Source organism: Argopecten irradians, chromosome 14 (genome assembly GCF_041381155.1).
Source record: "Argopecten irradians isolate NY chromosome 14, Ai_NY, whole genome shotgun sequence".
Classification (NCBI taxonomy): Eukaryota; Metazoa; Mollusca; class Bivalvia; order Pectinida; family Pectinidae; genus Argopecten; species Argopecten irradians.
The window spans coordinates 25806601-25821335 of NC_091147.1; the positions used below are offsets into that span (position 1 = coordinate 25806601).

General features: G+C 34.6%; 1 protein-coding gene across 1 annotated transcript in view; it reads left to right on the top strand.

Moving 5' to 3' along the window:
• Nucleotides 1–3038: 3038 nt before the first annotated feature.
• Nucleotides 3039–14735, top strand: part of LOC138307806 (tyrosine-protein kinase RYK-like) — a 69101-nt gene continuing 57404 nt past the window's right edge. Inside the window, exon 1 of the mRNA XM_069248697.1 lies at nucleotides 3039–3214. Coding sequence (XP_069104798.1) covers nucleotides 3103–3214 — 112 coding nt within the window. The 5' untranslated portion in view covers nucleotides 3039–3102. The remainder of the gene's footprint in view (nucleotides 3215–14735) is intronic.

The following is a 14735-nucleotide window of genomic DNA, read 5'->3' on the forward strand; positions in this document are numbered from 1 at the left end:
AGCTGTCTGTGACAGTCTTTTTCAAAAATGTAAACTATATTTATTAATGTTTATTGTGTAACGTTTGTTTGTTTGATTGATTAACACATTTAACAGCTAGGGTGTGATTTCAAGTTCAATGGTTAGAGCACATAGTTAGCGAGCCTTAAACAAATACAATTGGGCTTATTTTTAATGGCTTTACTTATATATAAATAGAATGACAATTTTAAGTGAACAAATTATGCATTTTTATACTTTAAACTTATCTTCATCTAAGGGTTGATCATCTTCGATATTCTAGGGATTACTATATATACAGTCGTCATAGCAAAACTGAAGTTCTCGTCTGTGACAATGGATGAACAGTTAATTTGGTCCTTTGGTATACACCAAAGAATCAAAAACCGATACATTGCAGCTGACTTTATGGCTTTGAAGTTGGGCGTCGTCCTCTGTTAACGTCTTAGAAAGTTTCAGCTAGCCTGTGATTTCTCATGAACTGCCTTCAGTTTTGTTATTATATCCCAGGGGTGGACATGACGATAGTGGTAGTAACCCAAGGGGAGTAACGGAGATGAGGCTAGGGCTGGCCAGGTCATTATGAAATTACATAGTATATATGAAGTTCTTTGACAGACATATATTTAGAAATAGATTTTTTAGAATAGATTGTTCTGTTTTGAAAACAGGATTATATAAATATAAACCAGACCGGTTTTACAAGATCCGGCTGAAGTATTGACAGACGATTTCGTACGATTTCCTGAATTTCCTGCTTTTCTTGTGTGTCATATTACATATTGACATCGACTGCTACAGTATATATATGACAGACTGATTTTTAATATGCTTGCACACATGGGTAAATACATTGCACATCAATATGAAACCGGGTATCATTTCATGTTCGAAACAAACTGGGTTCTTTTTCGTAATTTTATTAAAAATGTCAAAATTACATAATTTAAAATTTAATGATAGTGACTAGTTGACTAAGAGCTGTAGTTTTCTCCGCGTGGATATGAAATATTCTATAAAATACATGTCACAAAAACGTTATTTTATAGTTGATATAAAAAAAATAAAAAGTTTATTATCATGGACATGATAAAATCATAATTTGAAATATATTTTCTTAAAATAACGTACTTCTACTAGCCAAGGTCATGTAAAGACGGCCTCCGATATATGAGGTATGATGCGTGTCATCCTCGATATTCCAGGAGTTCCGATCACTTACGATCTCAACACCCAAGGACTCGTAAGTGATCGGAACCCCTGGGGTATCGATGATGGATGCGTGTATGAAGTGCGTGATTTAGGAGACTGCAGTATTTTCGACATAAAATTCATCAGAATGACATTCTGCATCGATATGTAAAAAGAAATTTCGCAAAATCTAAAAAAAAATAAATAAAAATTCGTGAACTTTGACCCCATAACGAACTTTTTTGTTTGACCACATGGTGAAAAGCCCTAATAAGAAGATTCATATCGATGACCTAAGATGAGGTTACAACACCAATCAAATGCCAGATTCCTTGCGTTATCTATGTTGTCAGTGAAGATTCATTTCGCTGTTTTGCCGTCTGGTGCAGTGATAGTCAACTAATTATATAACGAGTGGTGATTAGTACGACGGCGGGAAACACAAGACGACCCGCGTTATGAAAATTAAAGATGCTCCACCGCCGACAAATGTTATTTTATCACTATCAAAAACAAGAGCAGACGATTTTGTATTTTTCTTCAGTCACAAAAGTTACTTACTTTACACCATTACCACCATTGGAAAGTTTGAGCTTCTATTTTTTTTTCAAGTATAAAATATGAAAAATAATTAATTTCATCCCGAAAAAATTCCGTGGTACTATATCCTATATGGAATGAAATACTGATTGCGCATGCACCAAATGCAAAACGAATTATTTTATATTATTTTTTTGTGTTAGTTAGACATATATATACACGATTTAACACCAATTATTGTTCAAATAATGAATATCATTTATGCTCTGTCGGCGGTGGAGCATCTTTAACATTAATCTTTTTAAATTTGATTGTTCAGAATGTGGTAATAAGTGTATAATCAACGGAATGCTAATTTTTGCGATTCTACAAAATCATAAATCCCGATTTTCATTCCCGTTTTAAAAATTAAACTCATTTCTGAAAGTTAGTGAGGTTTTAATGAAAATATTTATTCACGATTTTTTTTTTGAAATCATAGAAGGGAATGATCTAAAATATTGAATTATAATGTTATGGTGTCTCATCGGTTACCGTCTTATCACAGACGTCTTGATATCCGTCTTTGGAACAAGTAATCAATAATCAGCATGTCCGGATCCCTTATCCCCCCTTCCACCACCTCCTCCCTCAACTCCCAACCCATATCTTACTGTATTAAGTCAAGTGTATGTGTCTGTTACCCTTCAGCATGAAAGAAAGTATAAAAGAGAGTAAAATGAGAAATTATAATAGATAAAACGTTGACTTGTGTGAATGTGTGCGTGTGTGAATGTTGATGTTAATCATGTTTTAATAGCATGTACATTTTGAAAATCTTTGAATCAAAAATTAAAAAAAAATACTCTAGCCTACCTCTATTTTACTATATTTGTCGATGTGAAGAGGTAGAGTTGTTTTTTTCCAAATCCAGAAGCAGACGCCTGTCCTTGGGTTTAATACAGCAGTTTCTCATATTTTATATAAATTATGTGATATTTGACATCTTTGACAAGATTCCTTATAAAATTTTGCGTTGTATTTCTTGGCTCATTATATATAGCTTTAAATTGATTCGAAAAAAAAGCTAAATTTTACTTTTAGTACTGAAATTACTTTTGCTCCCAACAAATAAATGCACTTAATCTTGGTCCATTTCTACAATATTTATGACATATGTGCTGTGGTCCAAACGCTATAAAGGAAACTCAGCATATATCAAAAGTGCAACGGTCGACGCATGTAATACTTTGTGTTACCCTTCGTCCAATCCGGATCTTGAGTTCCGTTCCCGGCATTTGCTCCGCCCATTAGTTGACTACTAGAAATGTCAATAAGCTTCGGTCATGTCGGTGTATTTGAGGCTTGTGTATCGGAGCTAGCACAACAAAAATGTCCTCTCAGTGTTTTTACCTCGGATGTATCGTCGTTTTTGGATTAATGACTTGTCCTGCCGCATATTTCAACATGTATCTGGACTCGGCGGAGACATTCAGACTTCTAGGTAAGTTGTGAACACAAGTTTGCTGCAGATGCAAAACATCATGTCGGGCATTTTGTTTTAGAGATGAGAGTAGATGTGTGTGTGTGTGTAACATTGTTTACGACGGTTTCATACTATTCATGCCTTCTAAGATATCACTACAATTTAATGATAATACCACAGTTTCCACTTTGATGGTGCTTCATTTCCCTTTGTTTTCCTTATGGGTTTTATCCATATTTAATCCAAATGAAGCGACGGCTATCATGAAAGTTCTCCAATACACAATCATGTGTATTGCCCTAGATTCTCATGGCAGCTTACGTTTTTCTATCTATTAGTCACACTAGAAAACCCCACACATACAAACTTCCTCTGTTTTCTGGTTCTTAGATACGTTCAACATTTGAAAACAGTTACATAAAATAAAAATTAAGGAATTTTCCGGATGAATGGGAAGTAGAAGTAATTTTAATTAGGCTGAACACACGCAAATGGAATACACATGTGGTACTACACGTGTGGTACAAATGCACGTGGTGCATTTAGTATCATGTTAATAGTTCTAATTTGGATGTCATTTTCGTTTTTTGTACTGTATAATAGTTATTTTTTATATACCAATTAATATAAAAATGCATTTAGTATATTGTATAACAATGTATGGTTTAAAGTATTGAGCAACATTTTAATACAATGTTTAAAATGTCTCAATACCCAAATTACAATATACTTGAAGAATGTATATGTATACATATGTAACGACTTGTTTTGCTTGTTTATTATCATTAGCATAGAGTAGAATGATAAAATTAATTTGTTTTGCTCTGGGTTCGACTGTGTTAACTTGCAGATTCCTATGTCTCGCTATAATATTGAGTATGGACAATGGACGACATCAAATTCATTTTACAGTTTATTAACATTTAACATATGAAAAGTTGACAACAAGAAAATACCCGCGTGGCTCAGTCGGAAGTAGTGTGTAATGGACACTTTTGTTGCTAGTATTCTCACGTTTTCGCTATCAGAATTAACTCCTACCCATCAATGAAAGACCGAGCACGTGGCGCTACACACCGGGCCGATTATCGATAGTTTAACCTTCAATTTCACAAACACCGTTCTCCAGCGAAGATTCTCAAAATATCTCCTTAACGGCTAACCCCGAAACTCACTAACAGAGGCTCCCACTCTTTTCCAGCCTACCAACGGTTCTCAACACAAGAGTGAAAACTTTTAATTACTATCGAAACCCGTCTAAAAGCGAGACATGCCAAGTCCAACATTGCACAATTTCACAAGTATTTCAAACTCAAAAATATAGCAAAAATATCGACTGACAGCGAAAAATACACACACAGTAATGTTGATGCATTTCCATACTATACGATAACAGCGAATTAGGGAAAGGATGAAAATTGGCGCAGTCCCGAGATCTCGTGCCCAGCAAATTCCTGCCAAAGTCTCGGTTAACGTAATTTCCGGAAAATATAGCAACGAAGCGCACCACAGCTTCGTTACACATAGATAGTGTATTGCAAAGTGTATATAAAGGAAAGTGATGGTATCAAATGATAAATTAGGTAACTGAAATATATTGCATTCTTTCTTTATAAATACTGTATTTCACACTTGTCTTAGGCAAAATGCTTTTATTAAACTGATGAGTATATATGCTATTTTCAGAGCATCATTTGTTGTGACAGATGTACTTGTATAGATATATTAGATAATTTTGAAAGGTCCCTATTGAAATTTTTACCAATTTATGGATACCAAAATGTCATATGATAACTTTGATTGTTTGCAAATGTTAACACTTGCTTTGTTTTGAATGATTGGTTCAGAATTTAATGAATTCTGGGGCAACTTCATTTGTCAAACAAATATATCAGTAACTATTCTGTGGAATTTCTGATTGACTATTTGAGAATTTTTTATGTTAGAGTGTAGTCTATAAATCTTTTTAACCATGGATGATGATTATCATCAATTTATCATAATGATAATTATTTAAAGATGCTCCATCGCTCTGACAGATATGGTATTTTTCTATATTGAAAGAGCTGATCCGCGAGGATTTAGTAGTTTTCTTCAGTTGCAAAAGTTACTTACTTTACACCATTACCACCATGGAAAAGTTTGAGCTTCTAATTTTACATCACGATAAAAATATCAAAAATAATCAATTGCTTCCTGAAAAAGATCTGTGCCACTATGTCCTATATGGAATGATTGCACATGCACCAAAAGCCAAATAAATTATTTTTTATTATTTTTGTGTTAATTAGATATACATGTATACATGATTAAACCCCAATTATTGTTCACATGATGAGTATCGTTTCTGTCTGCGGTGGAGCATCTTTAATATTTTATTTTTTTGTCATTGAAAGAACTTTTTCTCTATTTTCCATATATCTATGAGAAATTGATAAATGTTTGTACATAAACACTTTGACTAACTCTAAAAACCAGAGTTTTTAAGTCGCTTATTCATATTTTTTCATTGAGAAAAGATTCGAATACCCTGCTAAAAAAACTTGGGTTGTACAACTTTATCAAGCTAGAATTCTGTAGTCTTGAAGGGTTCTTTCTCCACATATGATAGTTCTGAATTCTATAGAAGAATTATAGCCCTTGAATTTTAACTAGGATATGTATTACAGGTCAGGATAGACTGTTAGTGTAAGCCTTAGGTACATGTCCCCTTGTATTGTCTCTGTATAAAAAGATTTCTAGTGGAGACCTATCCCATACATTTGTACACCCATACAAATACAAGGGGTCTTGAAAAGAATCTTCATTGTTGACGATCCTTTTTTAATGTTGTGCCTCTCTGATTGTTGAAGTGCAGGAGTATAATATGTTAAGTTTCTGGTATGATATTCTATTGATAATTTATGTTATTGAAGTTACACAGTGTACATATGTCATGTTACCGGTTAAAGTACTAAAAAGGTGTACACTTACAGCATCTTTAGAAAGACCGACCACCTAAATCAAAATTAAGATTAAAATTTTAGACAAAAAAATATCATGGCTGTTATGCCCTAGCTCTTACAGTTGTTTTCTATATTGTTACTTTCAACAACTTTGCAATTTCATGTACCGTATGTAGTGTAGGTGTTTGGTTTTCTGCATTCATGAACTAAAGGAGGAGATTGGGGGGGGGGGGGAGGTGAATGAGGGAGTTGGGTGTAGGAACAACATCTTTTATTTTCTTTACACATGTCTTTATAAGTCATTTTTTTCATGTGCCTTTTTAAGTGGATTTGGTGTTTTCAATGCCCAGTTTTTTTGTACATGTACTGATTTGTAATTTCATGATAAACCCACTGAGTTAGAGTCCTGAGTAATTCAATAATTGTACTTCCATGTTGTTAGTATGTACAAAATGTGCCTGTGGATTCATTGTTGAAAAATATCTGGCGTTTGAAATTGCTACAATTTTTAGCGTAATAAACCGAAAAAGCTATAAATATAATAGTGATTATGATGAATGACTTCCCTCTAAAAAAGATAATACTATGTCATAAACAATGGTGAAGTAAGAAAATGTTGACACTTTTAATTGAACAAACAATTTAAAATAACAATTCTAAGCCTTTTTTGCGGACCTTTTATCCAAGAGTTACGACACATGATAGCTAAATTACAGTAATTTGAAGATGAGATATGTGAATGCATTATGGATTCGGACAAAAGTGTTTCTATAGGGTGACAGTAATAGGCCACAGAACATTAAATTCTCTGTTGGCCGGCTGTGTGGATGTGCAGCATGTCAACAATACATTTCAATTAATAAACACTTAGAAATTGCTGAATACATTTTTTTTGCATCATATAACAGAACTTGTAGTCTAGATTTACCCCTAATTAACCATAATATTTTTCCTAAACTGCTCTGAAGAGTAACTTCAGAATTTATTTAAAAAGTGACAATTAATTTTCTTCTCCATTAGCTTCAGGGTGGTTTTATTTCTATCTTTAAAATGTTATATGATAACATAATTTATTCATATGCAAGTATACTGTTTGACCTTTAAATAATAAACCTGGTTATAAAGTTTTAAAATGAACCAAATCGTTGAGTATTTATTTCATTTTGTGTGAAAAAATGATTTATTGTCACAGCTATATGACAATGGGGCAGAATGTACCTTGTACTTACAGAAAAACTTATCTGTCACACATTGTGCCGGTCAGGAGAGGATATAATGGGAAGGAGCTTCCTTTATGCGGGGGATTTATATGCAATTATTTTTCTAAACTTCACAATCGTGAAGAAAAATAATGTAATGGTGATACCTATATGGCCGTTTGTCTGGTCTGCACACGCTGGCTTCCTGGGCAGGTACTTTGACCCATTTACCCCTGCAAATTCAAGATGAACTCTTCCTGCCTTTAAATTAAAACAGTTCATATGTGTCTCCAGGGGTCAATTTGTTAATTTCATTGAACTGGCGAGCATTTCTGTTTCTCCAATGATAGAAGATTATTTTTTGTTCAAAACTCTTCATTTATATATTTTTATTGTATTGAAGTTTTCTGAATGATTTTGATTTAAAATTTGTCTATTTAGTAGTTAAGCTAACAAGGCTTTCAACCATGCTGTTTATCATGATGACCTTCTCAATAGATAGAGCTCCGGTAATTATATTAATACGGATTGTTGGTTAGCTTGTGTTTATAATCAATGAGTTGTTCATTCTAGTCTGATAATAATCTGTTAATTGGTTCAAAATTTTTAAACAGAAAAATCTGCTAGTGGAGATTTTGTCGACAGATATATCCGAACAATAAGACTGCATGGCCGGCACCAGGTTCGCGTTTGATCATTTAGTGTAGCCGAGATTTGACTGATTGAGTTTGTGCAGGAACAATTCAAGCTTTGCAGGTTCTTATATACATTTTGTAGATCATGTTGCGTTGTGGCATGGAGATCAGATATGTATAAAGGCTGCCTTGATTATTTTTTATGAGGTGTGAAGTTGGGCCGGAGAAGACAGTTCTAGATTTTGTAAACTTGAGCTACTTACTCTGTGAACTGAGCATCCATGAGTTGGCCATTTTGAGTTGGGTTCCCTTGAACATTTGTTGTAGCTTTTGGCTACTTTATAGAAATACATGCAAACGACACCTGTCATATGGAGATATGTGTGCACCTGCATAAGCATTGAAGGTTTAAATTTGGAAATAAAGGTTTTGTTGTTGGTTTGTTGTTTTCTTAGGCTTTGTGTCTTATTATCAGTAAGGGTATGATTTACACATAATTAGCCCATTAATTTAGTAAAACATGCAAGAAATGTCGGAATCAATCGCTTGTGTTTGTTTTTCGTTCATGTTGTTTCAAATAAAGCGTCTAAACTAATTGAAGAGCGTATAAACACTATGTATTTGAACCCAGGACCCTCCGAACACTAGCTAAGGGCTCTTCCGACTGAGCTACCTGGTCACCGATGATCGACCCAGTCCAATCCCGCTACATTATGTAAACGTTCAGGGGAGTATGATTTTATTTGTGAAAACATAAGCAACCTGAGAACATGGCAACACATGAGCCTGTAGAAGATTTAGTTTGTACGATTTTCCTGAAAAACGTACGCTATCAAATATAATCTATTTTAATCAATCATCGATTGCTTACACAAAACTGATGATTGATCATAAAAGTTTAACCGATTCCCAACACTACTTTCTTTGCATATTACAGATTTACCTCCCTTTTGGGTAGGTACCATTGTGATAGCATTATTTTATCAGCGAAAGTTACCGGTGCACTGTTTTCTCTGAAAAGAGCATGATGTTACGTTTGCTTGCAAACACAGTGATATACAAATCAATACCTAACTGCTGGAGCAGATAACTAATTGTAATATGCAAATACGGAATACAGATGTATTTGAAAAAATATGCAATAACTAACTGATCTTTATCCATAAATATGAATTTTTGTAATTATGCTGGATCGTTATACTGTAGCTTACAATAAATCATTTTCGACTTGAATTGAAAAATTATTGAAAATGTCGGCCATGCTTTGAATGCTGATAAGAAGATTATGTTATAATCAAGTTATATATACCGGTAGGTCACTTCATGAATGGGAGAACTTTTGTGTCTAGAAAAAAAAATCATGAGAACACATTTATACTTAAAATATTGATACATACCCAGTGATTTAAATTTCATTATCAAGTTTGATTAGAAATCAAATCTCCTTTTGGTGTGTGTATAAATATTTGACTTTTGAGGCGTTACTTTTTCATTTTCGACTAATCCATCTCACTTGTATAATTGGTATGTAATGAAAACGTGGCAAGTTTTAATATCCAATGATATCGGTTTCATTGAATTTAAAATGCATGCTGGGAACAGCTGTGTAGTAAATGTAAAGGCATGCTTCGACAGATTACCATGCATTCTTTCCATAACAGCCAATAGCATTATATATTTGAAAAGCAAAATAATAAGAAAATCTTTTTTTCCCATTGAGAGCTTTATCAGATGAAAAAATTATATCATAAGAGAAATTGTGAAATTATTTTCATAATCAAGTTGTCCTTGTATGTTTAAACAGAAAATGTTGAAGTACAGTCAATTTTGCCTTTAAAGACCACCCAATGGACAGAGGAAATAAATTTTTCTCTTACCCCAGACAAGGATATCCACAGTTTTACCGGTGTGAGATTTTTTCTATCTCACCCTAGGGTAAAAGACAAGCTACACGAGATCTTTGCACGTGCCCAACAATTGAATGACGTCATGACAACAGTATCATGACGTTGCGGTAATAGTATTATAACATCAAGACAAGAATGAAATGACGTCACAAAGACGGCGAAGACGGCGACTCATTGAGGTCACGTCATCCTCGCTTGCATAAGTGACACGTTTATTAGAGACACAAAGTGGAGTATGGGCTAAGAGAAAAAGAATCATTCACCCTCTTTGGGGTGAGACAGGAGATCTCAACCCTCAGGATAAGATTCATAAGCTGTACAGAGGTGGTCACTAAGGCAGAGTTTACTGTACGTAGTGTTATTTGTATCCTGTACAATACCTTTAGATTTTAGGCACTTCAACTACATCTGTCTGTTAAATTTACCTCCCAGAAATGTGAAGTTGTTTCTGTAGAGGATACCACTCTTATGGCAAATTATACTCAGTAAAAAATGAAGGTAATTATATTCTGCTTGTCCAAAAGAGAAAAAAAAATCTCAACTCTTGAAAAGAACACTACTGTTTTCTAATTAGTTTGAAAGTGTAGGACTGTCTTAAGAAAGTTCAGTGTATGTTGTACTTTTAGCCTTTCTTTTTCAAGAAACTTCAATGTACTTGTAGTAAGTTATTACATATATTGATTAATGATTTGAAATGTGTGCAGGGTTACATCTGCTATATCTTAAACATCATAACGTCACTGTCACCTGTGTGACACCTGAATGTTATTGTCACCTGTGTTATACATGAATGTTATTGTCACCTGTGTTACACCTGAATGTTATTGTCACCTGTGTTACACCTGAATGTCATTGTCACTTGTGTTAAACCTGAATAATTCAATTTTGCTTGTTACGAGCATTTTCATTGGCTTAAAAATTTACTTTATCAGCCCATAAAGGAAAAAATGGCGTCACCGTTTGTAACGTCGCTTCTGATTGGCTGAGATGACGGCGTAATAATTTCATAGACAAAAGAGTCCCAATATAAATTTTAAATGTTGAAGAGATTATCTTTAGTAAATTGAATTATAAGGATTAATTTGAATATATTTTTTATGTTATGGAGATATCACACAAAAATCTGAATGTACTCTCATCATAAACCGCATGCGGTTTATTTAGAGTACACTCAGATTTTTGTGTTATATCTCCATAACATAAAAAATCTATTCAAGTTAATCCTTAAATGTCATTGTCACTTGTGTTACACCTGAATGTAATTGTCACTTGTGTTACACCTTAATCTCTTTGCCACCTGTGTTAAACCTGAATGTTATTGTCACCTGTGTTACACCTGAATGTTATTGTCACCTGTGTTACACCTGAATGTTATTGTCACCTGTGTTACACCTGAATGTTATTGTCACCTGTGTTACACCTGAATGTTATTGTCACCTGTGTTACACCTGAATGTTATTGTCACCTGTGTTACACCTGAATGTTATTGTCATATGTGTTACACCTGAATGCTATTGCCACCTGTGTTACACCTGAATGTTATTGTCACCTGTGTTACACCTGAATGTTATTGTCACCTGTGTTACACCTGAATGTTATTGTCACCTGTGTTACACCTGAATGTTATTGTCACCTGTGTTACACCTGAATGTTATTGCCACCTGTGTTACACCTGAATGTTATTGTCACCTGTGTTACACCTGAATGTTATTGTCACCTGTGTGACACCTTGATTCAACTGTTACCACTTTGACACTTGAATTCAACTGTTGACAATATTACTCTTAAATTCAACTGTTGACAATGTGACTCTTAAATTCAACTATTATCAATGCAACATCTAAATATACTGTTACCAATATGTCTCCTGAATTCAACTGTTACTGATATGACACCTGAATTCAGCTGTTATCAAATTGATACCTGAATTCAACTATTACCAATATAAAACAAGAATGATATTGTTTGATATCCTAATTTAGACGTGGTAATTAGTCTGTGCTAGCTATTATGTTGCTAGTATCTTGAGGAAGTGGTAAGAACCAAGAGCTACAGGTCGACTTTCACGCAGTAGACAGATGCCAACAGTTCCGTTTTATAACACACACACTATCACTTGTTCCTGTTTATTGTAGAAGATTAAGGTCATATGCTGTTCACAGTAAAATGAGCTAGGATAGTTAGGTGAGCATTGGTGCTGGGATGAAAGAGCTGTTGAAGGATGAACATTTGTAGTGGTTAGGTTGAGGGTGAAATGGAACCAGAGAAAGACTTCTGTTAGTGTTTTGGGGAGCTTTTTCCAGATATATATCTAACCTATAGCCTTGAACAGATCAAGTGTTTTTATGTAAAGGAAGGAACTTATAAGGAAAGATTTACCTGATGGTTAAAATTGCAATTTCAGAGGGTACTTTTCTACACAATCTGTATGCTATTTTAAATGTATAATTTACGGGTAGCCCAAATCAGGCTGTACCACAGCCAGGTAGTACCGGGTGTAGAGGAGAAATTAGAGCAGTGAGAGTGGGACTCGAACCTAGGACCTCTGCACACGTAGCCGGATGCTCTACCGGTTGGTACCGGTTCTATTATAGTATTTTACACATGTACTCCTCCCTGTTTTCTCCAAGTCTTCGCCCCCAAAGACTCAACTATTCACATATCCCCATATGCTAATTGTAAGGGTGGTCCCATGGCTTGGTTGACTAGCTTGCCAATTTGCTCAATTATGTAATAAGAAGGGAGGAAATAAAACAGCTAGACCAGGGTTCAAACCCGAAACCTCTTTAATATTTACCTGGAAGCTCTTACTGGCTGAGCTACCTCCATGCATATGGTCACCAATGATTGATTCAGTCTAACATAGCATCAAGGTCAGAAGTTACAGAAAGAGAACTGAAGCGAAAATCAATGTTGGATTTGTTTAGAGGTATATATATGTTTAATGATGAGGGCGGAAGTTATAAAGAGAGATGTTGTATGTTTAGTGTTGTGGGCAAAAGCTATAAAGGATCTCGTATGTTAAGAGTTGAGAGTTTTAGCTGCAGTTATATAGTACAGAGGACGGGAGATTTACCTCAGGCTGAACATTTTGTGTTTTAAGGGAGAGATGATTTATTTCTTTGGCCTTGAGCAAGGGCCCCCATTATCGCTAATACAATACCCGCTTGTCATTGATGAGTGTGGACTGTAAGTGTAGGCAGTAGAATTCAGCAAATTACCCCAGATAGTCATCTGTTTCTCTGTTAGAAAAACAAACTTTGGATGCTGAGTGTACAGTAATATACTATTATGTCTGAAGGTCATACTCACAGATTATGTCTGAACTTTCCATTGTTGAATAGCTGCCAGTATTATCCAAATGCATTACAATTCAAGTTAATGACTTGTGATATTGACATGAGATTGTATATTTGAAAATCTGCATATCCAAATAAGTTATGTATAATTTCCTAATGTATAATTTTCTAACCAGCTAGTATTTGGTGCTGAATTTTTTCGATCTCACTGAAAAGTTTGTTGAATTCATGTTTTATAGTTTTAAGAAGGAAACTGATCTGTTTCTGAGTCTTACACATTCCTGTCGAGTGCCCCGACTAGAAGTAGAAATCGAACCCGGGTCTCCGGCGTGTTAATCTACGGCTCTACCCACTGAGCCAAAGAAGCATGCTCCGTCAGCTGAGTGACAGAGACCGTATTTAACACTATGTACAAGTCACACCGACCCGCTCCTTTTACATTTACACTTATTTCAGTTTTGGAATGTTATCTGATTAGGAGATGATCATAGTTATGTCGTAATTAAAGCTACTAATTATTTGGGAGGGTTAGTTACTCTTTAAGAACTGTTAATGTGCTTTAGTCATGTTTGAATTTATCTCAACTATACACTAGTTTGATAAGTTGAATTTAGCATCATATATTAATTCATTTACCACCAAAGACACATTTGAGCTCTTCCAATTCAAATGATGTGAATTTTCAGGGGTGAATAAGTTAACAGCCAGGGTCATTTAAGGACATGTCTGCTGTCAGGGTGAGGAGGTGAACGAAAGCTGGAGTTACCTAGGAAAAACTACCGACCTGCACTCAGTTTCTGACAACTGCCCCACATGGGATTCAAACTCATGACCCAGAGTGTGGACTCAGGGCTTGATCAGGACATATCTTAACCACATAACCACACTGGTCCACTCAGCTATACACCCTGTAGTAATCTATATAGTATATATATACTTCCATTAGGTTTGAAATTATTATCATTAGTTTCTGTTCAGTACAAATACAGTATTTGACTCAATAAGTGCCCTTTATTGAAGTAAGTAAGGGGGTATGTAATAGAAACAAATTGGAACTAGCCTTTCATATAATTATTCTATGAAGTAAACCATGAATCAATTTGCAAAAGAAATCAGTAAGGAAACCAATAGAGTTTTAAATATTTTCTGTCTGAATTTAATTCGAAGGAAGTGAAATTGAAGCCTTAAAAAAGGGGGAGGGGCTCTTATTGGTCGAATACGGTATCCACTAGTTCACGAAATAACATCTTTTCAATAGCCTCTTATATTTTGAGTTGAATATTTTGAGTTGAGAATTGGGAAGTCTTCATTATTTTGTTCCAAAAATGGTTTGTGAAATATGTTAAACAGTCACTATGGTGAGAATTAGTTTTCCTGCCGCAACAGATGGTCGTATCATGATCACCATACGGAAATTAAACTGTCAAAAATGTTACGATTCATAACAACTATATATAATGTCTGTCTTCATGAGAATGTAATGGAATCCCTAAGAAATAAATTAACTGCTAAGAAAAAAAAATGTATGAAGAAGCTAGGAAAAAATTTGTTGAG